Below are 27915 nucleotides of genomic sequence, written 5' to 3' on the forward strand. Positions count from 1 at the left end.
GCAACCAAACCGCCCCCAAGCTGGTGGGGATCGGGGGACGGGGGTGTAGGGGAGCATCTCCCCTCGGCGAGGGTCGGAAGAGGGCCCGGCGCTGGCTGAGTACCCAGCTCGGCTGGCGCTGAGCTCGGTACGCGGTACTCGTAGCTCAGTGCGCGGTGCTCGGTAGCGGTACGCGGGCTCGGTGCGCGGTGCTCGGTAGCGGTACGCGGGCTCGGTGCGCGGAGCGCGGGCACGGCGGGGGCGGCCGCGCTGCCCAGCACCGCCGGCAGGTGTCGCCCTGCGCCGAGGCCTCTCCCCGGCCCGCCCGCCAAAATGGCGCCGCGCCCCCTCACGGAGCCCCCGGCGGGGCGGTTGCGGCGGAGCGCGGCTCTAAGGCCCTGGGGGTCCTGTGTCAGGGTAGTCTTAAGGGAAAAGACAATATACGTGTGGTAGTTTCAGGCCTCCTGTGGTGTGCCAGCCCCAGCTCCCTCCCGATCTCCTGATGGCGGGTGTGATGCCCAGGTTCAATCACGCACTCTTTCTCAGACACTCTCGTCTCACCCGGCAGCAAACGCAGGCAGGGCCTGCAAAATATGACCCAAAACCAAAGCCTTCTTTTACTATGAGGGTGGTGAGACACTGGAACATGTTGCCTAGGGAGGTTGTAGTTGTCCCAGCCCTGGAAGCGTTTAAAGCCAGGTTGGATAAAGCCTTCAGCAGTCTGGTCTAGTGGGAGGTGTCCCTGCTCATGGCAAGAGGGCTTGGAACAGAATGATCTTTAAGGTCCATTCCAAATTCTTAACATTGTATGATTCTATAAAGGAAAAAAGGCAGCAAAGAACACACTCTTGGACCTGGGTGTTGGGAAGTCCTTGACCTGCTTGTCCCTACTCCCACCAAGCTCTTCCTAAGGCTCATGGCCCCAGTCTAGCAGTCCTGTTTGAACCCCAGAGGAGTCTAAGACCCCTCGAACCTTCCCGGGGCTGCTCTGTAGCCTGTCTGGATTTGGGAGCACAGATTTATCTGCAAGGAGGAAGAGAGCAACAACATGATGGAAGAAGGGCAAGTGAGAGGGAGCGAGGACAGATTGCTGACAGGAGGCAGGAGCCCTCCGCCCTGCCTGTCTGAAGGGGAAGCTGCTCATCTCCTTCAGGAGGCACATTGTTATTGCTGCTGATGGCACCGAATCAGGTTTCCTGCCGGTGCTCTCCATCCCTGGTGCCAGGGAGGGGAGGTGCCCACCCCTGCTGGAACCAGCTCACAGAATGTCAGTCATGTGCTGGTTCCTGGTGTTTCCTCTGCCTCCAGCCCATACTGGGAACAAAGGGCCCTGGTACAAAAGCTATGATCCACATCACACAACCTCCTCACTGTGCCCCGCGTCCCACCTGCTCTGTGTTCCAGCCTGGCATCCTTGCTGTAGGCATTCCCTGAGGTTCACTCCTCTAATTGCCAGCTGTGGATGTTCCATGGCAGACTGCTCCTATCCCTGCCAAACCAGCCCTTCCCAGTGGCATATAAAGAGCCTTCTCAGTGCTCTGGATCTGCAGTCAGCAGAGCTGGCTCTAGACCCCTCCTGGGGAGAAGACCCTGACCCCAAACTGCTCTTTGCCCACTGCAGAGTGACTTGAACGTCAGCCTGAAGCCTTGCAGAGCTGCTGGAGGACTGAGATATTTCCACTTTGCTGCCAGCTGGGTGAGGCTAGAGGGGGACAAAGCGGATCTCTTCTGTCTCTGGGGAAACTGTCAGACCTGTGCAGGTTGTCATTCCCCTGATGGAAATACCAGCTGGATTAAGGGTACTTTGAGAAGCACCTGGAAGACTCAGAGTGGGACTGCTTGAGTTCAGTGGGCAACACAGCACAACTGTGATAGGCACCATGACAGCTGGTCCCAGGGAACGCCCATGCAGCTCTATAAGGCACTGACTGGACCTGCTGCATCTTGGGAGATGCATCTTGGGGCTATTGCTCTGCCCCAGGGAGTGCTGAGCTAACTCAGCTGCTTGCCTGCCTGCTCTGGAGAAGCAAACTATAGGCAGGTGAGAGCTTTCCTTTTCTCTGGAGACATTCTGCCATGGGAGAATGGTTTGCAAGATCTGTCGGGATCTGCTGGGTAGAAGCTCTGCAAATGCTGGCTGTAAGTGTGGTTTTTGGGAGGGTTGGAGGGCTGGATGGGAGCTTGGCAGTGTGCACCTAGGGGAATAGCAGTACTGGGGATCAGAGTCCCTGACTGTCACCCCAGGTAGACCTGGGAGCTGGTCCTGGCTCTGCAAACTGTGGAGCCAATGGTTGGAGAGGGGGTCCTTGGTTCCCTGGTTAGAGCTGCCAGCCCTGCCTCCTAGCAGGGCATAGCTGGATTTAGGTTGGGTTTGGGAAGAGAAGGGATGGGTCTCCAGATCAGAAGTGTGTCTGAGCTCTTGTTGGTAATGGTTGGTGCTCAGTGGCATCCTCCAAGGGATGTACCCACTTCTCTTGGTGTGGGCTGGGCAGATGTCTCACAGGTGCTCGTTGCCCAGGCATGAGCTGGGCACAGAGCAGGGACGCAAGTGGGGGCTGCTGGTGGTGTGGAGCCATGGTGGGAGGTGTCTGTCTGTCACCACAACGCTTACTCTGCCAAGCAGACCTGGAAAGGGGAGCAGGCCTGGCAGTTGTGACTGAGGATGGAATTTGCAGTAGTGTGTGACCCTGTGTCCCTCAACTCCCTTGTCTGCAGGAGAGGGGCCGGGGCAGGAAGGGTGTGGGTGCCCACTGGCACGTCTGGCTCAGAGGTGAGCGTGCTGTCTCGGAGAGTACAGTAAACATGTGCTGTGGGGCTAAAAGGCATGCAGCATCACTGCCAGGAGGGAAGGTAAACAGATGACTCTTCTGTGCCATTAAATACGTGGGATCTGGAGAGAGATGGGTCGCTTTTAAGCTGCTCTGCAGAAAAAGCTGACCTATTCTTCTTTTCAGAGACTGTGGTGAGTTTTGAAGCAGCAGTGCTGAAACCACAGCTGGATTTCTAAGCCAAGAGCACTTTGTTCTCAGGAAAGGCAGGCAATGCCTAAACTCTCGGGAGACAGAAAAGTAGCTCCTCTTAAACCATCTAAGCTCTCTTGACTCCACATTCACAGAGGTGTGTCCCTGCCTGGCTCTGTGTCCTACAGACTCTTGTGGGGGGTTGGGATATTTTCTCCAGTACAGTCACATCTTGCCAACTAGTGCACCTGCCTAGTACTCAAAGCATCAGAATGCTGAGACCCAAAAGGGGAGTCCAGTGCAGTGGGGAAGAACCCTCAGGGTGTGGGTGCACTGGGGTGGTGTCTGATTGGGCAGGAGGCCAGGTTTCCATCCAAGCCCTCCTCCTACCTGTGCTGGCTGTGGTCATGACTGCAAGGAGAAGTCTCTGGAGACTGTTGTAGCAGCATTAACCCAAGAGTGGTGTGCAGCACAGCTACTTCATATGGCCTGGGGGCACCTCTGTGTGTCCCCTCCTTGGCCCAAAGTTAAAGGAGCCCAAAGCTGCTCAGACTGAGATGGGTGTCTTGGATGAGTGCAGAAGGACTCTGGCAGTGATGGATGCCAGCTAAGCCAAAACCCTGGGCACTTGGGGATGCCTGGAGCTGGTCTAACCAGCAAGTACTCTGCATGTACTAAGTCCAGCTGGCTTGTCTGGGAAGACACCCTGTCATCAAGGTGTGTCTTTGTATCTGGGCAGAGGCTGTAAGGCAGATAATATTGCCCTGCTTGCATTGCTTCTCTGTGGCACTGCACACTATGAGCTTCAACTTCGTAGAATGGTTTGGTTTGTAAGGGACCTCAGAGTTCCAACCCCCGCCACAGGGAGGAATGCCACCCACTAAACCAGGTTGCTCAAAGCCCTGTCCAACTGTGCCTTGAACACTTCTAGGGATGGGGCATCCACAGCTTTTCTGGGCAACCTGAGCCAGTGCCTCACTGTCCTTTGAATTTCTTCCTAACACCTAATCCAAATCTCTCCTCTTTTAGCTTAAAACCATTCCCTCTTGTCCTATCACCCTCTGCCTGCGTAAAAACTGCTCTCTTTTTTGTAAGCTTCCTATAAGTACTGGAAGGGGCTCTAAGGTCTCTCCAAAGCTTTCTCTGCTGCAGGCTGTACAGTTCTCTTTCAAACTGTCCACATAGAAGAGGTGCTCCAGCCCTAGGATCATCTTTGTGGCCTCCTCTGGACCTGCTCTGATAGGTCCATGTCATTCCTGTACTGAGGACCCCCGACCTGGAAGCAGCACTCGAGGACAGAGGGGGAGAATCACCTCTCTCAATATGTGCTGCAGCCAACTTCCTGTGTGAATATAAAAAAAAACCAATTTTCCTCTCCTTTCTTTCCCTTGTGGCATACATTTGAGTTCCCCAAGTGGGACCTTCCTGATTTCTGTCCCTACAAAATACCTCCTGTAAGATTTCCTGGTGGTTAACTGCAGGCCATGGTTGCACGTGGCACTGAACAACATCTTGAATTGTCGCTGGAGACCTGGTAATTGAGTTGCTTCTGTCCTTTCAGATGGTGAGCATGACCAGCTGTTGTTATGTAGTCTCTCCTTCGGTCCTTCTGGGAAATCACACTGTGATTATATTTCTGGCTTAAGAAATTTTTTCCCTAATCAGACTGGGCCTCACAAAGAGGTTGCCACTTAGTGGTAATTACTTGCTTTAGAAGCTGAATGTCTCCTGAGGATTGCAAATAGCGGATTATCAAATTAATTAGTTAATCCAAGATGTGCTTTTGTGAAGCCAAGACCTGCTTTACTTGTGATCTAAAATAAAGGTTTAAATGTTATTAAACTGCATACAACCTGTTCTTGTCTCCCTAATGGGGGGAGAGAGCTAGTTCTTTCCTGAAATGTAGCTGGTGCAAAGGGCTGCTTGCACCTCTACTTGATGCATCGCTTGTTGCCTTTCTTTCACAAACCCTGTTTTGAGCAACGTCTATCCCTGTTTTTAAGGCTTGTTCTGGGTGGGGTCTAATGCTGTTTCTTGGTGGCTTCCTCTGTTTTTGTGGCAGTAAAACTGCCAAGCTGAAGGGATATAGGGTGGGAGCTGGACTTCAATGATCCTTGAAGTGGATCCCTTCCAAGTTAGGATATTCTACGAGGGTTCATCGTGGATAGCTTGGAGGGATGGTAACATATCTTTCCTTTCAGGGTACAGCTTAATCCATGGGAATATCTGCATTGCCATGTCTGTGGACATGGGAGCTAGTGGAGAACCCCAGTCTGGTGATGAGATGCCTGGAAGTAGATTCAGAGACATCCACTTAGCACTGGGCTAGCAGGAGCCATATACCCTGGAGTAGTGCTCTACCACAGCTCATTCCCAGGATCTCTATTCCCTCGGAAGTCTCTGTGGCCACAGGAAGTTCCCTGTGCTGAGGACTGCACCAGTGATCAGTCTAAGCTAACATGGAGCTCATGGGGGTATTTTCCTAAGAGCTGTTGGCAACAGAAATGTAATCATCCTGCTAACATCCATATTGCACAACTTCCCCTAGTTCAGGAGATGTCCTTATCTGGCATCTAAAACATCTGTCTTGTGTTGTTTCCAGCACAGCTGAATTCTATTCTTAAAAGAATTGAGCATTTCCTGATTTGCACAACTGAAAATAAGCAGAACTCTGCTAAGTGTTGACCCAAAGGCAGAGGTCCTTTCCCTGCCTCCTACCTCTGTCTGTGCTCTCTCCCAGCTCAAGGCTGTGGTACTGCTTTAGGCACTTGAGAAATACTGCAACTCCAGAAACCAGATCCAGGAAAGGAGAAAGGAAGAGAGAGGAAAGAGATGAGAGTCTGAAATGTTCAGAACAGTTGTACTGATCCCTTTTCTATCTCCTTTTCTTTCAACTCTGGGGAGGCCCTACAGCCTTCAAAGCGTGGCTCCCATCCTTCCTAATGTCAGCATTTGCTGCCTTTTGCTGTAATTCACCTCTAGGACAGGCTGTGCTTAGCAATGGTCAGCTGGTGCTGAGGGTGGGTAGCAAAGCAGTCCCCTTGGAGTAAAATTGCCCCTCATGTCCATGAGGAGCTGGGTCTGCTGGATGGGAAGCTGGGGCACTCAGATCCCTGCCAGCGTGGATGACAGCAGCCTTTTGCAGTGACTTCAGCAATTAAAGCAACCCTGAGAAAGGCGCAGGCCGTACGCAAGAGCGAGGAGCTGCTCCTGCGAGGAGACAGAGTGAGACTGTGCTGGGAACAAGCGTGGCATTGTTGTCAGCCTCAGTCAAGAGGGGCTTTTTAACACCCACTGAAGTGCTGGCTACAGCTGTCTCTCATGTGCTTGCGCGGGAAATGGATCTACAATGCAGAAGAGGGAAAGGCTACTTTGCAATTAAAAAAAAGAGGAAACTATATTAAGAACCAGCCATGAGTAAACAGCAATGAGATGTTCCCCTTAGCACCGAGCCATGGCAGAGGAAATCACGTCACAGCCTTGACTGGGATGGGGGTGAGCTGCACTCAGGTTCTTCAGCCTGGAAATCCGTATGGGGGAAGGTGCTCCTGAGCTTTAAGTGCAGTGTAGGAAAGGGAGGAGGTGTGAGATTGGGCTCTAAGCTGTCTTGTGTTTGGCAGCCTCTATAAACGGCACTGCCAACTTCTCTGCATCCTTCTGAGTGGTGTTGACTTGAGAGCTTGTGGAGAGCTTTCTTTTGTCATGGCAAATGGGGTAGGAACAAGGTTCTGAGTACCTCCATGGTGCCTTCCTTCTCTGTTTATGGGGATGCTGCAAGTTCCTACACCACTTTTACTCTTTCTGGCCATCAGAGAACTGAAATTAGGTGGCTTGACAGTATCTTAGCGGGTATTCCAGAACTAAAGGAGATGACAACCTTGTGCTCCTAGGCCTGTGCAAGCCACCTGAAGGAGACAAGAAAGCCAAAATCTTCTCACCCTGGATCTGCTGCCAAAGGTCTGAGTGTAGGAGACCTGACCAGTTCAGTAACAGCATGGGAGCAGGTTCTCTGCTCCATCCCCCTCATCACCATGGGCTGTGGGGATGTCCCAGCCCTACTTGGCTCTGCATTGCCCTTTGTGCTGCCTGGCGAGCATGTCTCTGTTTCAAAACTGAGGTAGCTCCTGGCTTGTGCAGTAGCCCCCCTGAAGGAGCAGGAGCTTTGGCCTGCAACTGGAAAAGCCCCAGAGTGCCCAGGCTTGTTACCCAGGCTGCTGATTACCAGACTTTTTTGAGACTCCAGATCTCTATTTGGAGACTGGTTCCTCTGCAGAACCCAGGGTAATTGCAGTGACCTGTTTGCTGGATAAAAATAGTTGTGTGCAAGGCTGGTGCAATCACACACGGTATTATTTTTGGGGTTGTCCTATGCAGAACAATGAATAGCATCTGATCCTTGTGAGTCCCTCCCAGCTCAGGATTTCTCTATGATTCTGCAATTTGTGCTGCTCTGGGCAGCCATGGCCTCTTGAAAGGAAACATACATGTAATACTGCCATTGTAGAAACAGTACATAAAACTGTTTCTACACTTTTCCCTAAAACATCTGGGTATGAGAGGCCCGTTGGATCTCTTCTACCTCCTTTTATTCTGTGATGGGGATATGCCTCCAACAAAAATAACCTGGTACTTCTGATAGCACAGGGCTTGTCACAGTCAGTCACGTGCTGCAGAGACATCACTCCTGGTGCTCCCTCCTCTCTGGGAGTGGGCCAGTCCCTAGGAAGACTCCCAGCAAGCACCTGCAGGAAGATATTGCAAAGGTTAGCCAAATGTAGCTCATTGCATGGGAGAGATCCTGGAGGAATAGATGAAGGACAAAACTACTCTGCAAATGTAGCCTTGTAGAGACTCTGAAAGCTGTGGTCAGATGCTCTGCTGGGGAGGTGTGCCAGGCTCCTCATCCTCCTAATAGGAATATGAGGGGGAAAGAGGCTCTCTTGCATGCACAGACAAGATCTAAGATCTCAAATTATTTGTTGCAGATGACAACAACTAGGTTGTGCCTGTGATGGGTTGTTAATACTTGAGGTGGCAGGGATGATCTCCTTCACCCAGTTTGGCATTAGCAACTGCTGTCACCTGACATGGACACTGCCTACAGATGGAGTGCTGCTATGGGGAGAAGCTGACAGGCTGTTCCAGGCCATGGGGGGGGCCTCTCAAAGCCTGGGCTTTTTGAGAGCCAAGTGCTGAACAGTGAGGCAGCTGCTAAACTCTGGTCACTGTCAGTGTCACAGCCCCTTTTAGCAGAACATCTCTTTGGCTTAAGGAAATGCAGCAGCATGCCAAGCAGCTGGTGGATTGAATGGTTGGCTTTGGGGCTGCTCAAACTCCCCGTTGCTGGTTGGGTCTGGAAACATGTGATGAGGCTATCATATGCAAAGGGGTTTTAGGGCAAACTGTTGTCAGTCCTCCCTGGGAGAGGAGTATCTGAAAGTGGTCTAGAGCTGGACTAGCTGGCATGGCCTCTGCTACTGGCCCTGTGGAGCAGGGTTTGGGAAGGCTATGGGACTCTGCCCCTTAAGCCAAGGCAGCAGAGGTATTGGCAGCAGTTGCTCAATTTGCTGCTAGCAAGGACCCTGTGCTGTTCTGCTTGTCCATGCAGGAGAAGGAGATGTCTTCCCTTCTGCTGTGGGCTCTCACGTCCTGCCTGAGTCACCCTGTCTCTTGGGGATGGATTCGGTTGTGTGACCTCTCCCATAAGTGGGGACAACCAAGTTCCAGCACTGTGAACTCCTTGATGGAGGGTCAGTCCCAACCGAGACTGCTGAGACCATGCCCTGCTCAGGCTGGGGAGGCAGTTTCTGGTCCCAGGCCCTGCATCTCATGCCCAGGTTTTGCCTGTGTGTCACTTCCCGCCCTGCTTCCCGTTACACAAAGCCTTTGTGTGTCAGCAGATCCTGGGATGCCCCGCGGCACCTGCCTCTCTCCTCTCTCTCCGCCTCTGTGGCTCTGCCCTTTCCCGTTGTCACTTCTGGAGGCTGCTGCCTGCCTGTTTGGTGACCTTCCCCACTGCTCGGGCAGTATTTTGGCCCCTGGCCATCTTAAACAATTAATGGAGGGGTGGAGAAACTTGCCGTGTTAAATTACTTATTCCTTTGGGAGGGGGTGAGGTCTCTACATCTCTTGCCCGATCCCAGTGCAGTTTGTTGCTGTTGCCTGAAGCGGTCACTGCTCCCTGTTTTCCTTCTAGAAGTTAGAAAAACAATATTTCAGAGCACTCTCGCTGTATTCCTCGGCACTTTACTTAACCTGCAGCGGCGCCTCAGGATCTCGTGGAGTGGAGAAACTTCCCTGGACTTAGAGAAAAACAAGCCGAGAGGAGGCAAGGGGGGGAGCATTTTGCTGGAAACCTCTTTGGAAAGCTGGAGACCTTCTCGGGATGCCTGCCTTATTCTCCTCCAGCAGCTATTCAGATCTTCCCGGGCGAAGGCAGCTCCCTGCCACGACGTGTCTGCATTGAGCGGGTCTGAGCGGCGGGCCAGGCGCTCTGGGGGACGCGGAGAGCGGCGGTGCCGTAGGGAGCAGCCCGGGAGCGCCTCTGGCTCTGCCCGTGTCCGAAAGGTCCCCGCAGCACTGGGGGATGCGGCACCTTGCTCTCGCTATGCCCCTTTGCCGTCTAACGCTGGAGTTGGCTGTCAGAGAAACCTTCGAGGTCCCCTGCTCAGCCCCGGTAGTGTCATGAGTTAGATTAGTTGGAGCTGTGCTGGGGGCGGTGAGGGCTTGGATTACAGTCCAGAACTCAAAGTGCTTCGGTGGTTCACGTCGGAGAGGAGAGGAGACGCCCGTCGCACACATGGAGGAAAAAGAGAAAAAACGCTGTCTTTGGAAGTGAAGGGGAATAAAGGAGGCCGGGAACATGGTAAGGAAATCTCTGCGAGGGGCTCTTGCCCTGGGCACGAGCAGGGCTGTGCGGGACGAAGCTGCTATCGGGACAGCCCGCCTGGAGCCAGCGCACGGCGCTAATGCCGGGAGTGGGAAAGAGCTCTTTTGGCATTTCCCGTTACTCGAGTGGCACACTGCACTCCTGGTGCCAGTCCGGGCGGTGGCTGCAGGGACACAAACTTCTTGTTGGCACTGACCTCTGCGAGGCGCCTATCGGGCACAGCACCGGAGCGAGAAGCTGGGATGGGTCAGTTCGGGCAGAGCCTTGTCTTTTGTGCTGCCTGGATGCTGGGCTCTCCTCCTGCCCTCACTCTGCCAGTCCTGCTCTGTGGCTCTGGGCATTGCCCTCTTGCAGAGCCTTTTCTCCTGCCCAGAGTGGGCATCCAGAGAATCCCTGTGATGCCGGGCAGGGATGTTCCTTTTTGGTGTCAAGTTCTGCATGAGGGGATCTTTCTTTGCAAAGGGGGAAGGATGGTGAGCCCAGTGGGCAGCGGAGCACCCAGACTCCTTGGGAGTGGCTGTAGGGCTGTCCCCTGCCCAGTCACACTGGCACTGCCCTGCAAACAGAGGTGCCCAGCCCTGAGCTGTCAGTAGCTGGAGGGATTGCTGGCCCTGTGGTGACATCCCACTGAGCACCAGTCCTGCTTCTGATGGTTTGATGCTAAGCTCAGGTGGAGATCCATGTGCCCAGCACCCCCAAATCTCCTGGAGGTGTCCTGCTATGTTAGGGGCTGCTTCCCCACAGCAGAGGGAACAAAATCCATGAGGAGGACAAGCAGCTTGCATTGCTGCTGTGCCTGGCAGTGACTTGCTCTTTAAAAGTTCAACTTCTGAGCCTGCAGAAACTTGGCTTTCATTGAGGGATGAGTTGAATTCTGACTTCTACAAGTTGAGCTAAATTTATAGGCCCATATCTTTTCCTTTTACTACCCTCCAGCTCCTTTGCAGAGAATCCTGTGGTACCTCACATGCCTGTCAGAGCCATGGTATGCTCTCCTCTGCTATTCTTCTGGAGGCATCTCACTTCTACTTCTCCATCCCAGTCAGAAGACCTCTTTCCCTCACCTCATACCCAGTGTGTTCTTGGCAATTTTTCGTCTATGCAGGTTATATTATGGAGTTGAAATCAAAGGAGAGCACTGCTTAGGGTTGTGCAGGGTTGGGGCCATCCCTTGCAGTCTCATGGGCTGCATTTTGCCACATGGGCTGGAGCAGTGCTTGTGAAATTCTGCCCTTGGAGGCTGAGGCAGAGACTGGCTTCTACTGCTCTGCTCCTTCAGGTTGGAGGTGTCTTTCTGATTCCCAAGGGCTTCAGTCCCCTCCTTGATGTTGTTTTAATGTGTGATGGCAAAAGCTGTCTGAAGCAGAGGCCTTTGTGAGGAGCAGTGCCATGGCCAGTCTGGGTGGTTGGGCATTCAAGGACTGTGTATCACAGTCCTTGAAGAGAGAGGACTGTGATACACAGTCCTGAGGAGGGTTCTTGTGCCTCTCAGGGGCTGAGTGCAGCTGGAAGGAATGGGAGCCAGAGGCCAAGCTGCACCAGACTCAGCACTGAGTGCTGGCCACATTGTGGACACCTCTGGTCCATGGCAGGTATCTGTTCTCAATGTTGTGGTAGACCAATCTACATTTTGGGAGGTGCCTTTCTGTGAGTAACCAAGTTGGGACTGTAGCTCCAAGCTGTTCTGATTACCTTGAGTTTTTTTGTGTCCTGGTAAATCAAACAAACCCTGCAGGCAAAAGATTTGGATCTCAGTGAATGTGTGTCAGTCTGCTGGCCTGTAGGAGACCTTCCATGGCCTCCAGCAGCCTGCAGGACTCTTGGATGATGGAGGTCTGGCAAGGCACCACTGCTGTGTGAGGCAAGTGATTCATTTTCATGGGGTTTCAGTGTTAGAGCTGATGTGTGTGTATGGGTACATAAGGTTGTGGCAGCTGGGAGACGCCCAAAGCACAAATGGGTGAGACAGCTTGGGCTAAAGTAGCCCAGTTTCACTAGAAGTGACTTCTAGAGCTGTGGAAACTCCATGGTGAGAGCAGTGCAGGAGTCTGGCTGGGCTCTGTCTACCTTGCTCACCCATCCTGGCTTTTGTGACTTGGGATCTATCTTTATTCCCTGGTATTCCCAGGATTCCTGAAGGATTCCATTCCTGGTGCTTCCTCAGAGAAGTTCTGGTGGCACCTCTATGCTGGTAGGAGAGAGGATGGGTTTCAGAAAAAAATAGGGTCTTTCTTCCTCCAGTTATGTCTTCTCCTAGGGTGGGAAGGAAGTGAGTCTGGGAATCACAAAGAGCTTTAAGCATTGGGGATCTTCTTTCTTTATTTCTGTGCCAAAACCATGAGCAAGATGTTGGAACACAGACAAAGTCCAGAGACATAATCCTGAGCACATGGAAGCAGTTTGAAAGCACCTCCTCTGGGGTAACAAGGTTGACAACTTGCATTTTGCCCAGCTTATTTTCAAGAGCTCTGGGCAGGTGAACGTGCTGTTCATAGTAACAACAAAAATAATGGCTGAATGCAGGTGACACACCAGCTGCATCCAGGTATCTCCCTGTAGAAATTGCCAAATGTATTCTAGTACCACATGGGAATGAAGACAGAAGATGCTTACAGTGAGACAATGCAGATATCCAAGGAGGACTCTCTGCTGAGTGCTGTCAGCATTGTTTTTCTGAAAACCTGCATCCTGTAGCATAGCCCCTTCTGGCAGTGCTGCTGGCCACCTGCCCTCATGGGTAACTACCTGAAGGCATACCTTGCTATAGCAGAAGAGATCATAACATGAGAGTCTTGTCAGCATCTCGTAGCTGGTCACATCAGACAAGAGAGCCAGCATGTCTTCTCTAAATTCTAGAGCACAGGCACAGTGCTCAGCTCACAGAGCCTCATTTTCTTGTTGCATCTCAAATGTAACCCTGTCTGCAACCAATCTGTGTAAAATTTTTACCGTCCTACAGGCTGTGTACAACCTTAACCTGAGCATTGGTGCTGAGTGTGGATAGAAGTCATATCACAGGGTCTACAGGCTCCTTTAGCACTGAAGTGTTGAAGAAGATCTCTGTTGAAATAATCAAGGTGTCCTACAGAAACTATATGAACTGAACCCACCTGTAGGCTCTTCAATCAGAGCACATGTTGTTTGTGTTCTTGGCTGTTTATGCATGATGGAACCTCCTGTTCTAGTCCTGCAGAGCTCAGTGTCACCAAGGTCTGAAAAAGTGAGTAGTAGCACTGGGACCAGATGTGTTGCTGACTGAAGAGGAATAAAAAGCAAGGAGAGCTTGCCAGGGTGAAGCTGCCCACTTCTGGCCATGGGATGCTCTGTGTTTTTTGCACCACTCACAGTACCTGGTTTGCAGCTCAGAGAAGTGACTAAACATGCCCTTGTTGATTCTGAAGGTTTGGCCATGCTTATACCTCTCTGCCACACCAAGTGCCTCACCTCTGTTGGCTGGCTTAGTCTTTTATTAAAATATTAACAAAAAATGGGGCCTTTCTTGTGGTAAGTGCTGGTTTCTTATGTATCCTATTTTTTGCATCACTGGACACCAAGCTGAAACTTCCAAGATCAAAGCAGCACAGAATGAATCTGAAAATCTTTCTGTCTGCTCAGATTTGCCATCCTGCCATCAGTCTGGGAAGCCCAGGATGAATCCTTGCTTCAGCTGGTACAACCAGCCATTGATTTGAATGGAAACAAATGGCTCAGCTGAAGAGAAGACTTGAATGTGCTCCTCCTGGACACTGGTGGATGGGGTAAAGGGGATTCTCCATGGGGCCTTATGGTCCCCTGCAATGGGGCACACTGCTGTGGCTGGATTGTGGTTTGCATGCTGCAGAGAAGGAAAGCTGCTGGAGTTCTGATGACCTTAGCTAGGTGTCCGCCTTGAGCTTTGCAGCCTGTGTTAGGTGTGGCAGAGGTTCCTGAGCAGGTTCCTTCGGGAGGATACCTTCCCTGAGGCTGCTTGTCAAATCTCAGTGCCTCCCAACAAAACCCCAGCATTGCTGAGCCTCCAACATGGCTAAAGGATGTGGGTTATTTGCTGTCTGTTGTCATCTTGCTGAATACATTTATCTTTTGAACAAGGTCCCTCTCATATGCTCAGGAGGCTGGTATGCAGGCCCGTTAATGGATCAAGGGGAAAAATGCCTGTGGATGTATTCTCCTTTGTGTTTGGGCTTATAACCACCCACGTTTTGGCATACATCCCTTCTGTGCACAAAGATCTTTTAGAAATTGCTAGTTAAATCTCCACCCTCCTTTGATATGTATGGAAATAATGGGACACGTGAGACTGTTTTCTGTTTGGAAAAAAAAAATCTATAAAGGGAGTAGCTTTAAAAGCCTGTGTTCACCCCTTTCTAACTTGGGAGTTTAATGAAAGAAATGCCCTGAATTTATGACTGATTGACTTAGTTTTCCGGGAGGCATGCATTTAGTGCTGTATCCAAATATAGGGGAAGTGTTTTCATCTGAATCTGTCCCAGGTTTGCTGCTTAGGGGGAGGAGGAGAGCTTGAGCACACGTGTCTGTTCCCCAGTGAACTCAGACAGCCTTGGAACAAATCTTGGTCCCCCTGACCAGGAACACTTCTCCCTTCTTCAGCACAGACTGATGCTTCTTGGAGTGGCCCATGGCTGAGCTGACATAACCATGGGCATCTTGGAGCTGCCTGCTCTGTCCTTCTGGCTCATCGTTCCTCACAGCCTCTTCCTAAGAAGCATCTCATGACTGCTGCTGGGTGCTTTCTCCTATCAATGGTGTGCAGGGATGTGCTCCTCCAAGGTCTACACTTATTGTGTTCTCATGTGCTCAGCCATCCCCTCCTGGAATTGCAGCTCTGCTTCAGAGCAGTTTCTGTCCCCCTCTGACATAGCAGGACTCATATTTCATGAGCACATGGTAACACAGAGTGTTTAAGGCAAAAAAGAAGTATGGCTCATCTGTTATGGGATATTGGGACTATAGAGTGTCACCTAGTTTCCATATGGAGTCTAGGAGCTCTTTAACTGAAAGAGGATAATTTTTCTGTGGCATTCACCCTCAGTTATGGAGTTTGCAAGACACGGAGAATCCACCAGTCCCCGTGGGAGTCTGTCCAGCAGCTCATGCACCTTGCAAAAGAAAGGAATGAGATCTGAACATGAATCTAGAATGTGTGCAACACTGGCACAGAACTAATACTCTAAGTACTGACCCCATGAAGATCATTTTTGGCACTCATCAGCAGGCCTGATGAAGGATTATCATTTTCTTTTTGAGCACAGGCGGCTGCCCATCTGTTGTAAGATGCCCCCAGATGGGTGTCTGAACACAAGGGTTTGGCTCTGGCCTAATGCCTCTGACTAAAAGGTGTTAAAATGAGCTGACCTGTTTGGTGAAGAATTTACTTCAGGTATTTTATAGCTGGCTGGTATAAAGAAATCTTTCCGCTGCCTGGAGTGCCCTGCTAGTTAGTACCCATTAGGCAGAAATAAGAAGGGGCACAACATGCTGCTGCTTGGGCTGGTTTGCCAGATGGATGCCAATGCCTGAAGTTGAGAGCAGAGTAAATTCTGTCACTAATAATAGGGTGCATGAGCTCAAGCAATTTCTTTTGTTCCATGGCAGAGAAAAAGGTTTTTAGTGCATTTGTAGACTGAGCCCTATAAAGAATGGGAGTTGGCTGCAATGTCTCAGGACGTGTATAGAAGTAGCCTGTGAAATTCTTGGCTCTGACTGTGATATCTAACAGGATTTAGCAAGCCTTGTCTGGGCCTGTTGTAGGAACATGACACTTGGAATGTGGAGGTCCCTGGCTGGACTGTGGCATACGGTGCCATGGGCAGAGTGTTGGTGCCCAGGGCAGGGCAGGCTGTGCAGACTGGCAGCAGGAGGGAAGAGGAGAGCTCCAGGCGGTCTCAAGGAGGTGGAACAGTGCACATGGCTAACAATGGGCAGTGAAACTATGGCTGCCAGCACTCACACTCTTCCAGCATGAGTCTGTTGCTGAGAAGGTTGTTCTAAAAGTACCCAAAGCTTTGCAACACACAGAGTACAACCTGTTTAATTAATTGCATTGTTAGAGCTCTGCCAGTGATATTAAAAAAAAAAAAAAATCTGTGCTTAGACAGTTATTTCAGATTAAGGACTTAATCCCTTGATTAAACTAAACCAAAATAAGCTGGTGTCCAGCTGTAGGACGGTGTTTTATACACAGCTCTCTCATCCACTTGCAGGCCCTTGTTTCAGTTGGAAGATGTCTGTTTAAGGACAGGGCTTTGATCTGTTCCCTCAGCTGCCCTTTAAACACCTATATCATCTCCTTGATCTATTTCTGATAGAAAGTAACTGGTCTTTGAGACCAGGGTTCATTTGTTGCTATGGACAGAAGACCTATCTCCTGCTCAGTACATTGAGAACTCATTTGGGAGCGAGACATGCCCCTGTGAGGAAATGCTTCATTTCCCAGTTCTTACCCACTCTGACTAAAAGACAACTTTCTTGGATTGTGGGTCACCCCCACTTTGGCCTCTTTAATCTTCAGCAGTTGTCAGCAGCTCTTCTGATGTGTTGGATGTTGCACAGACAAAGGAGAAAGTTAAAATCTCTTCTCCAGAAAAGCTAGAGTACAAAAACCTGAAGGGTAGAGAGAAGTAAGGTGAATTAGGGGGAAGATGCTGTATTGGACCCAAGTAAACAGGGTTCTTGGGCTGGGGAGCAGGCTCAGGTGACCAGTCGTGTTGCCATATGATAATGCCTGTGTTAGACCACCGGCAGTGTGGTGCAGAGCCAGGGATGTACTTGAACCAGACTGCCTCTGCTGCCTGTTATTCCCTGCCTTTTGCTCAAACACAAGGACAGCATTGGTGTAGTTGTGCACTCCAAAGCTTGAAGCTCACAGGAGGTCATGCTTCACTTTCAAAGGAATCTAAGGTGTCCCCCCTTGAGTGAAAACAAACCAAGCCTGAGCTTGGAGAGATCACCCAGCTTTGGGCCTTTCCCCAGCTGCGCACGCCCAGACCTACAGCATGCGCAGAACAGGGACCTCGGAGCTGAAAAGCAAATACATCATTTTTCCCTTTGTTTAATTAAATGAGAGATCATGAGTTAATCGCTTCCAAGCGCTTGTTTTCCTGCAGTGCCTGGAATGATAATCCTGTGTGCTGCCCAGTAGGAGCTGCTTTGGCTGCCGCAGCCGCGTCAACACCGAGTAGGGCTGGGAGAACAGAGGGAGGCATCTGGAAATGATTCTCTGAGCTCCGTCTGCAGAGCACCACTCCCTGAAAAGCTGTAGGAGCTGGTTTATCCACAGGCTATGGAGCAGTCCTGCCTGCCTCAGTGTAGGGGAGCTGAGCCAGGCTACAGCCATGCCATCTGCAAGGGATGCCATGGTGGCATGCAGAAAGCAGCTTGCTTTTGGAGGTAGAACTCTTCAGCAAAGCTGGCCTGGGGAAGACTGCCTCCTAAGAAACACTTGCCTCCCAAGTGGAACTGGGTGCTGTACTTTTCTCCCTGTAAAGCCTAAAACAATAGCCCAAAGAGCAGGTAGAGCTGTTCCTGGTTATCTCACAGGAAGGTGGTGTAATTACAGGAGTTGGAATGCCTACCTCTATAGCTGCACCTCTTAATAATAATACATTATTTTATCCAGAGGGAGGCAGGGTGCCGAAGGCAGGCGCCCTCTTCTCAGCCTCCCCCTGAGCCTCAGAGCAAGCAACAGAGGGGGGAGCTGGCACTTGCTCTGGGAAGATTTTTCTCTCTTGAACTCATTGCCGCTGTGATTAGAACAGCTCAGGAAATGGGGCTGGGAGGGTTCTCCTCTCTGCAGCAATGGAGTGGGAAATCTCAAATTTTGTCAGGAAAACAAGCCTTCTTTTTAGCCAGAGACCTTTCTGAACACAGAAATGTCTCCTTTATTTAAAGGGAAAGCAGTCTGTCTTTCGGCTCTGTGTCAGAAAGTGGAAAGGCTTCATGGAAAGCCCAGAGGTCTGTTTTTACTGGAAATGAGGTTTCTCACGTCAGCTGAGATCTGAGTAGCCCCAGCCAAGTGGTGCAGCACAGCAGCCTTTGCTGGCAGAGGGACCAGCTAACCCAGCCCTACTCAGCCCCGTCTGTGAGCTCCTTTTCCCCCAGTCCCAAAGCTGGCTGGGAGCCATGGGCAGGCGCTGTGTTGTGCTGCTTGGAGCTCTGCCTCTCCCCAGTTTTGCTATTATTTCTACTTTCCAGTCTGGGGTGTGGGAGGGTTGGGTCATTTTTTCCCCTCACCTTTGCACACTCTGGTCTCTCCTGCTCTACCTTTGCACTGTGTCTTGGCACCTGGGCAAGAGGGGACAAAGTGGGTGCGTGCAGGACGTGGCCACGCTCCAGGCAGCTGGCAGAAGAAGGACAAAGTTGCGGGAGCTCTGGCAAGGTCTCCCTGCTGAGCAGGAGCCCAGACGCTCCATGACTCAGAGCTGGGTGTACCACGGGCACCACTCGCTGTGCTTGCAGCCTCGCTGGGCTCTGCTGCACTGCCCAGCTATGCTCCTTGCTCTGCCAAGCCATGGCAAGCTCTGGATTTAACTGGGGCACTTTGGCACATGTAGTTTCATTCTCTGGCAGCTCAAATGAGAGTGTAGGTTTGTGAAAGCAGAGCTGTAGGTTCTTTAACTAAATTCCTGTTGTGGGATGAACCCTCAGCATGTTACACGGGCCAGTCCAGCCTGCTGGAAAGGAGTGCTGTCTGCCATAAGTCATGGGTTAGTCAAACAGTTAGTCTGGTCTCACCAAAACAATCTTTTTTGGTAGTCTGCAGACAGCATTTGGGCTGTCATCAGGGAAGATTTGTGCCTCTTCATATTCGCCTTGACCAAGACTCAGTACTTTGTAGCAAAATGATCAAAGTGCTTGGGTGAGTTGTAGGGAAAATGCTGCCAAGGCTTTGCTGTCCGAGGTGGGTCCAGAAGCATTGCAGGCCTCCCATGCATTGATTTACATTGTCCTGAGCCACTGGGGTTGCTGTCTCTTGCTTGAAAAGCACAGATATTCTGATACTGTGTGAAGTGTGTGTGTGTAGCCCTGGGGATGACCTCTCTGCTCCCCAGGCAGGCTGATGTTTTGTTCTCCTGGAGGAGGTTCTCCAGGGTGCAGACTTAATTGGTGAGCAGTAGGTACCGAAGAGGAAGAAGTTCAGTTCTGAGTAAGAAAGAAATGTAGAATGACAGGAGATCCCAGTGGCTGGAGCTGCTATATTGCTCTCCTTATGCCCACAAACACAGGCAGAAAATTCAATCAGTGCACCTAGAAAAGCCTAAGAAGCTCCTGGTTACTCCGGATGCCTCATGACAGACTCCTCTTCCAACCTGCAGTGTCTGCTGCACCAGGAGAAGTAGATACATCCCCTAAGCAGGTTTGCAACAGCTGCTGGGCTCCTCTTCTGCCCAGGCACTCGTAGCTTCATTTCTGATTGACTCCTGGTTCTTGCTGCAGTTTGTGGTGGAGTGGGGCTCTAAGGGCTGAGCAGCAGAGCTTTGCCACAACGGTCTTAATTGCTCTATTTGTCACAGCATCCATGGCTCCTGTGATATGCAGGGGAAAGAGGGCAGCCCACCCACCCATGGTTCAGACCGAAGCACTCTGCCAGTTGTGAAGTCCTCCACGGTTCTCACTGCTCCCCTGGCCTCCTGGGTGGGACCATGCCAGGTCATTCCTGTCACATGACTCAGCCTAGGCCATGGAGCCCAGCCCATCCCGTCCCATCCCATCCCATCCCATCCCTGTGTGGTGCTTTCATCTTCTGTCCCTGTGCTCCAGCCCCTGCAGCTGGCTCTCAGCTGAGCAGCAGTGAAAGCCAGTTTGGCCGGACATGACCTTAACCTGGGCTTTATTTAGCACCTTGATTTATAGAGGAGTTATTTTAAAAGCATGTTTCTCTTTTGGGAGGTGTGGTGTAGTGGTGGCAGTGAGCTGGAGTTTATAGGTCCTCCTGTGCGATGGACAAAGAATCATTTGAATCCCAAGACTCCTTTTGCTTGCAGTGATGCTGTCTGGCTTGCTTGGAAAGTGCTCCTGTTGGTGTTTGTGCCCAGTGGCTGAAAAAGAGCACATGTCCAGGACCTTTCTTGTGAGAGGGATGTGGCAACAGTGTTGGAAGCAGGGAAGCTTGAAATGTGCAGTCCCTGAAGGAGGCTGTTTTTTTTCAGCAGGCTGCTGTGCCAGGCTCTGCCAGCTCTTTGGGACCACTGTGGGCTGGTTTTAGTGGAAATGTACTGGGGCAGGAGTGCCCCATCTGTGGATTCTTCTAGGTTTAGCTTGTTCTCCTTCTCTCCAGGTGCTGTTCACTTATCCCGGGTCACAAAAGTTTCTCCTTGTGCCTGGTGGGGGTTACACTGCTTGTCTGAGATAAGGGATGGAACCTCTGGAACAAGTTGACATGAGATTGTGGAGTCTCCTTCTCTGGAGATATTCAAAAGCTGCCTGAAGTAACATGTTCTAGGGGACCCTGCAGGGGTCTAAGGGGGCTCCTATTATGGTCTGGGGCACTCTAGAGCAGGGAAGTTGGACTAGATGACCTTCAGTGGTCCCTTCATTACTCATTCTATGATTCCATGATGTAGATGAGATAGGCTTAAGACTTCAGGTTTATCAGCCTCAGGACCATAGGGCACTATCCCTCTCTCTGGTTTGTATGAGTTCCCAAACCCTGTCTCCTCCACGTGCATGGCAGCTGGCCCTGCCAGCAGGCTGGATGTGTGAGGCTGCTCATCTGTGCTCTGGCATTCCACAGCAGGACCATGAGGCCTCTTGTAGTCCTGGCTGAGGTGCTTCCCTCCAGCCCCTCTGCAGTCTGAGAAGTTAATTAGTGCAAATAAGTAGACCCATCCCTAGGATTGTGAGCTGGGTTAATAAGTCCCCTACTGAAGGAGAATCTGTTGCTGTTAGAGGCTCCAAGTTCTGCCATATTGTACCCTCTGCATTTTCAAGGTAGCTTCTGAGGCACTGCCATGTTTCACCCTCCTTCCAGGCAGGAGCTATCCCTGGGTGACCATCCTGGGTGGGAGCACTGAAGAGCAGCGTCACCTCCACATTCATCTGGGGCACATGGAGGCTGCTATGCTCTGTAGTCTCATTCTGTACCTTGTTCTGTGGCCTCCCAAGGATGTTGGTGCTACAATCCAGTGCAGCACAGTGGGATGTGGGAATCTACTTCTTGTTTGGGGCTTTTCCTGCAGAATTAGCAGAAATGGGTGCAAACATCTCTTTCTACCAAAAGGTAGTGGTTGAAACCTTCTCTCTATCCTTTAGAAATCTACACTGCTATCATAGCATTGTGGTATAATCTAGCCAGAAGGATATAAAGCCTCTGTGCTTGGGAGCGCAGTTAGCACTGCACTCTGCAATGGCTACAGGCTATGGTTATTTTGTATTTTACTAAAGAAAGGATAAGGTACGACCTGGTTTATTTTAACCATATAAAGGATTTTTGATTTGGTGCCAATGTTAATAATTGTTTTGTGAAGTCTAAGGCAGGAGGAATGGTGTGAGAACCTTAGAGCAATGCACTGACTCATGTGCAAATATTTTGACTTCTTTGTTTTATTTGCAACAGTGAGCTTAACAAATTTATTTTGGGGAGGGATTGATATCTGAAAGAATTTTGCTCAAGCAGGGTATGAGTACGGAAGATAGTGCAGAACAAACCCCAGCTGGTTTTCATTGATGTTTTGAACTTGTGGGCTGTGGAGGGTCAGAGGGAGATTGTTGTCAAATGCTGCTAGCAGCAATGCTACTGTGATAGTGCCCAAGAAGGTGACTGGTGGGGTGGGAGAGCACCTGTGTGAAGGCCAGTTTTATCTGACAAGGTCACAGGCACTTGCTGGGACAGGTTGGTCCCAGAATAAACAGAAGTTATTTTTCTGAGTGGAAAGTAAATTGTTTAAAACAGCCTTCTCCTCCTATTTAGAATTAGGGTTAAATGCTCATCCCGTAGAATTCAGCACTTGGGAGTGTGCACATAGGGCTCTTGCTTTTGGAATTCTTGGTTTAAGAATATTGGATTAAGTATTCCAACTTGGGATAATCTATGATTCTATCTGTATGAAAAATAGCTCCTTAACGTCTGTTTAGCAAGTTGTATTGGCCTTGAGTATTGCAGGAGGAAGCTGGTCTCTCAGAAAAGGTGTGGGCACTTTAGGAGCCTGCTGCCATCCATCTAGCCTTGCTTATGCTGACATCAGGAGAAAGAGCAGAAAAGGTAAGGAAGCAGTACTGTCCCACAGGCAGTGTGTGGTTTGCCTGTCACCGTAGTTCTGCCAGCTCATTGCAGGCAGGGATTGTGGAGGCATCACCTGGGAGTCCTCACCTCTCCTGTGCAGTCCCACAGGCTGTCCGACAAGGTGGTTTTGCATCAGAGCAGGTAGTTTATGTTGTGCTTAAACACCCAACCCTCTAAAGGAGGAACTTGGAGATCGGTAAGCTGTGAGAGATGGGAAGGCTTGTGTGAGGAGCATCATCTCTGCTAGGCTGCAGGTCAGTTCAGGCTTGCTCTGAGACTGTTGAACTTTCTCAGGCTGGTGGAGGAATCTTCAGAGAAGTGCTGCAATGGATGGAAGCAGTGAAACCATTTGTTTCCTCCTGATCCCCTTGTTCTACTGTTCCCTGGTTGTGGCACTGCTTTGTTTAACTTTCTCTCCTAATCTTGCTGTGGGACTGAAGTGTATTTTCAGGCATGTTCATGTAGTTGTTCCTGTTCTACAGGAGGCTGTAGAGCTTCTGCGTAAGCAGCTGAAGTGCTTTTCTTGTCTCTAGTGAAAGGAGGTGGATTTGGATCAGATGAGGATCTGGCCAGACACCTGAGTAAACTTTCATTTGGTTTTCAAGCAAAATTTACTCCCAGTGGCTGTAAGCTAGCCCAAGGGATCCCCTCTAAAATAGAAAAGAAAGGAGCGATCCTGATCCTCTCTCCAGATATGTACAGCTTTACAGCTTTATATTTTTTTTTAGTTGTTACTTTTTGGCAAGCTCTCTTGATTTACACCCATGCAATAACTCAGAATTTGGCCTCCAGCACTGGAATTGGTCCTGACACTATGGGCAGGCTCTGGCTGGCAGGTTTTCCCAAATGAAGGTGGATGCAGGCAAGCCATTGCCTCTGATCCCCCTGAACAGGCATACTAGGTATCAACGGGTGTGCTCAGGGGCCACAGACAGCCCTGCTCATACGCATTGTGTGAATCCTCGTGTGAGGCATCTCGTACTGCAGAAAACTCCTGGCTCCTGCAGTAGAGCCTTTCATGAGATGCAAACAGCTTTGAATAATGAGGAGTCACTCTGGTGAATGGCTTTCCACAGAACCAAACAGCTCTGGCACCTTATCCTGTGCTGGGACTCCGGAGTAAACATCTCTGGCACCTTATCCCGTGCTGGGACTCCAGAGCACAGGAGGCTGAGGAGCTTCAGCCCACTGCAGGTGCCCTTAGCCCACCAAGGAGTGTGCCCAAACCACGGGGCTGGTGATGCCCACCCCATGGCTGTCTCGCTCACACGCGCTCACGTGCTGCGATGTGGTCTAACAGCCGCCCCACCCCACGCAGGCAGCAGAAGGACTTGCTGCGTAAGCAAAAGCTGGCAATTCTGTGTGCAGCGCTCCGCGAGCACTCCACTCCTGGTTTGGGAGAGCTTTTTGTGTTTACCTGCGATCGCTAGTGCCAAAAGAAGCCAGAAAAGACAGCGCTTGGCTCCTTTGATCTTCATTCGTCCCGCGTTTGGAGATGGCCGCGCTCCTGGGCGTTGGGCAGATCGTGCCCTGATGCCACTAACGCTTTCTCTCTCGGCAGGACTCGGAATCACTGGACGGCTGCATTCAGAGCACGTTATCAGCACTCTATCCTCCATTTGAGGCTACCGCAGCCACTGTTCTGTGCCAAGTTTTTGATGTGGTGGAGAAGACGTACCGTGGGGATGGACTGCACTACCTCATAGACTTCCTGATTCCAGCCAAGCACATCCTGCAGTGCATTCAGCAGGATGCCTGTGTGAGTACATCATGCTCTCTAAGGCCTGTGAAGACTTTCTTGGAGAGTTTTCTTTCTGCTCTTGTATGCAAAACGGCTGGCAAAAAGCGCTTGAGTATGTATGGCAGTCTAGGTGGGAGGGCAGGCAGATAGTTAGGAAATAGTTGAGAAATTGTTGTTGAAGCTTAACCCTTCAGAGATCAGCGATCAGGTGTGGAGCAGTGCTCTCCCTTTCTCTGTAATCAGGAACACCAAGGGCTTAAAGGATTCACAGGTTTAGTGAAGTGTTTGCTGGATGTGTCTGACCAGGGTGGCCTCTGACCCCAGCTGTTCCCTGGCCCTGTGGATGAAGCTGTCGGGCTCCTGCCACTGGCACAATGATGTGCAGGGTGAAATGCTTCCAGTCGGTGTTTTTCCAAAACTCCAGCTCCCCTTTGATGGTTGCTGGAACGGTCACAAGGCTCAGTAGCCCTGAGGAGTCACATTACATTTACTGCCAGAACGAGTCCAAGATTAACGTGCTTTACTGTTGGGAGTCTAAAATGTTAGAAACGATGAGTCAAACACCTCCATCACAAAACTTGGCTTGAAGTCTGCAAGATGAAAAAAACCCAACCAGCCCAAACAACCTAAAACATGGGTTTGTTCTAAGTTTTTTGTCTCTGAATGCAAAGGGGGTGTGTGGCCAGGCTTTCAATTCAAGTCCTCATGGCAGAGGACAAGGAATTTCTAGGAGGAGGAAAAATATGGAATAGAGGCTGAAATAGTAATTTACTCTTTTGTTTCAAGGAAGTGAAATACTGGGGGGACAGATCCATCACATAGGATGGATCCATGTGAGGTAGGCATCTTGAAAGTGTGTTTTGGTGCAGTGTTTGTCACCCTGTATTGTCACCAGCCTCCAGCTTGGTGCCAGCCGTCGTCATTGTGACTCGAGGAGGATCCAAGGTGGTGCATAGCCTTGCTGCTCTCTCCCACCCTGAACACTGGAATAGTTGTTATTCCATCAGTATCTGTAATTGGAGCTCCTAATTCTGTGGTGCATAGTGTGTTTTTCCCCTTTAAAGAAACAAAAGACTTTTCGTTTGCACAAACTGGTAATTACTTCAAGATGTTTCACGGCTTTCCCCAAAACACCGCCCTCGCTGAAGGAGCCAAGGTAGCAATTTCCCCACTTCTCGAGATCCCGGCAGCTTCCGAGCGGCCAGCGGTGCCTTGGGCAGGTGGGGCGGTGAAGGGGAAGGAAGGAAAGCAGCAGTGAGCTGGGAGCACGGCGCTGCCGTCCCGGAGCGGAGCCGTTGGGGCCAGGGGCCGAGGAACGCACCGCAAAGGCCCCCTCTGCCCTCAGGGCGCGGCGGGGGAACGCGGGCGTGGTGGCAGGGCGGGCCTCGGCCGCCCGACAGCCAATGGGAGGACAGCGGGGGCCGCAGCAGCCAATAGCGGCGCGGGGTTTCCTTGACGGGCACGGTGGCTTCGGTGGCTGTTGGAGGGCCGTTGGAACACGAGGCGCTGCCGTGCTCGGCCGTGAGGAGGGAGAGGTGTGAGGGCAGTGGGTGCTCGGCGTCCTGAGGAGGGAGAGGTGAGGGCAATGGGTGCTGGGCGTCCTGAGGAGGGAGAGATGAGGGTGGTGGGCATTGGGTGTCCTGAGGAGGCAGAGATGAGGGCAGGTGGAGCTTGGGGTCCTGATGAGGAAAGTAGGAGGCCAGTGGCACCGGAGAAACCCAGGATGCTGATGGCCCACCCAACTGACCAACAAGATGTAGGGTGGGTTGGGCAGCTGCCTTTAGGGAGGGCTGCACAAGGCTTAGCATTAGATATTGGGGGCTTTTGGTGAGGTGCGAAATGTCTGGGAGAGTGATCAACAAGATCCTTTCTTACTTGGTTGTGACCATTTCAGGACTCACTTCCAGAGTGATAGTACAGGCAGATCAAGGGAAGCTCTAGGTACCTTGTACCCTCTTTAGAATTGGGCCCAGACTATTCCAAATTTTATTTAAAAGTCTGCTTGTTTGATCTTTTAAATTTACTATTTCTTATGAAATTTAATTAATTTGCTGTGGTCTCTTCTTCCCCAAACCTCCACTGTATGCCACTCTATATCCATCTTTACAATCTGAAATCACAGGGGACTGTTTCTTACTAATTGCTTTTTGAAAGTCTTGCCTACCTTTTAGAGAGTCGAAACAAAAGCAATGCTTCCTCCTTAGTTTGTAGTTCAGCTGCTCCGTGTGAGCATTTCCTAAACACACTAGGGGGAAAAGAATTAACTCATGTCTGACTACTGTAGAAAGTCTTGAGAGCACTGGATCTTTTGTCAGCCTCTGCACTGGCAAAAGTGTAAATGGCTTCATGAAGTACTAGACAAGTTCATGGGCTTCAGCTGGGTGTACTAAAATCTTCATCCTGTGTGTGATTCCTCAGGGACTGGAAAGGTTGTTCCAAGGAGGTCTGTCTCTGCTTAGCACAAAGTTAAAAACCAAAGTTTGCCCCTGGCTTTGAGGTGATGTCCTGAGCTAAATGGTCTGTTCCAGCTTCACCATCCCTGTAGCTTTCGAAGATTCCACCTTTGTGCCGTTTTTGTCATTGGTGCCCAGCTCTTTCTTCACAGGCAGCTTTATTCCTGGCTGCAGCCACTGCGTGTAGAGGGTGTTCCTGGCACTCCTCTGGTGGGCCTGGTTTGGCTCTGTAGTGTTTGGACACGAGAAAAGCAAATCCTTGAGCCTCAAAATGAGATGTTAAAGGTACTGTAATAAGCCTCTTCACATAATCTTCCCTTTGAAGGTGCATTTTGGAGCAGTAGCAGCATGAGGATGCTCCACTTCTAAAATTCTAAAGCTCTGTAATGTTTAGGCTATTGTGGGACTTGCATTCCTGTTTTGGATGTTGCTCTGGCTCCTGATGCAGTTTAGATTGTGGCTTTGTAGGGCTTGTCAGGAATTTCAATGCATTCTGCATTTTGGTTTTGGTGATTTTATTGGTGAGTTTTCTCCTTATGAGTCAGTAGGTAGACAAGTAATCATCTAAGCAGTGAGGCTGTTTTTGAATTTCTTAATGTATGAGTGGCCCTCTGGTAAATTACTCTGCATCCAAATTTTAACAGAATCTCTATGTCAAGTATGTGCTGATGGAATTCAGCTTTATGTTTATGCTGCTGCTGATTGTGTCTTTCACTTTTCAGTCCTATGAGCTATGATAGTTTGGGAACTGATCTTCATCTGCCTCTTGTTTCCCTGAAAGACCCTTGGTACAGACCGTAGGCCTTAATATACCTACTAGGAGATACTATAATGGGAGAAGAGGGGTTGGTGTGCTGCAGTGGTACACTCTCTTCTGAAAAACTGCAAATTGCTCTAGTTTAAAACTTATGTACAAGATACTTGATTTGGGCACTTTGGTCGGAGCCAAAGCTTTGTTGGCTGAGGTGCTGTGTGAGTCCTGAGCTTGATACAAAAGTCCATGAAGTACATTTAGCCTGAGACCTGCTGCAGCCAGACGCAGCTTGTGCAAACTGCTGCAGGAGGTGGTCTTGGTTTGCTGAGTTTAACTGTATTGTGGATGCAAGGAACTTACTGACAGAGGCATCTGTGTCTTGCAGATCAGAAAGCTTGAGAACACCAGACTGCCCAGCTTAGCTGTGCCTTTGAGGGAAGTACAAACAACTGTGTGTCACGTTATAGGGCTTTTTGGTTCTAACTTAATAGAAAGAGGAAAGAAGGGGACGTGTCTGCTCTGAGTCGAGGTTAGAATATAAAGGTAATATTAATATGATCGTTCAAGTAAATGAAAACTAAAGTGAGGTTCCTTTTTATAGTGATACAGTGTGTAAGTACATCAGTAGGGCAGTAGCAGTAAGTGAACAGAAGTAAAACTACTGTGACTGAACTTGACTATTTTGAAGAAATAGGACTGGCAGGTCTCCATCCTGGAATGTGGAAGAAGTTACCATATAATGCTGAATGTCTGGTAGCAGGGATTTTGTTGAATCTGTTAAGTCAGGACTAGTAACAAAATACAGAGAACAAGCTGAGTTTACAACATTGTGCACTTAGCAAGGACTGAATTAACTGACCCATGAAAAACTGAATAACGTTTTCATGTGGTTTGCTCCATG

General features: G+C 50.3%; 1 protein-coding gene across 4 annotated transcripts in view; it reads left to right on the plus strand.

Moving 5' to 3' along the window:
• The first annotated feature begins 1994 nt into the window (after positions 1-1994).
• Positions 1995-27915, plus strand: part of PLEKHG4 (pleckstrin homology and RhoGEF domain containing G4) — a 92784-nt gene continuing 66863 nt past the window's right edge. For 2 of the 4 annotated variants that reach the window (XM_030227555.2, XM_030227556.2), the window contains exons 1-2: positions 1995-2118; positions 23628-23825. In XM_030227555.2, the coding sequence (XP_030083415.1) occupies positions 2056-2118; positions 23628-23825 (261 nt within the window). In that variant the 5' untranslated portion in view covers positions 1995-2055. Of the gene's footprint in view, positions 2119-9077; positions 9805-23627; positions 23826-27915 lie in introns of those variants that run through there. The other 2 variants (XM_030227557.1, XM_050978763.1) reach the window with 2 other exon arrangements.

This window comes from Serinus canaria, chromosome 11, assembly GCF_022539315.1.
Source record: "Serinus canaria isolate serCan28SL12 chromosome 11, serCan2020, whole genome shotgun sequence".
Taxonomy (NCBI): domain Eukaryota; kingdom Metazoa; phylum Chordata; class Aves; order Passeriformes; family Fringillidae; genus Serinus; species Serinus canaria.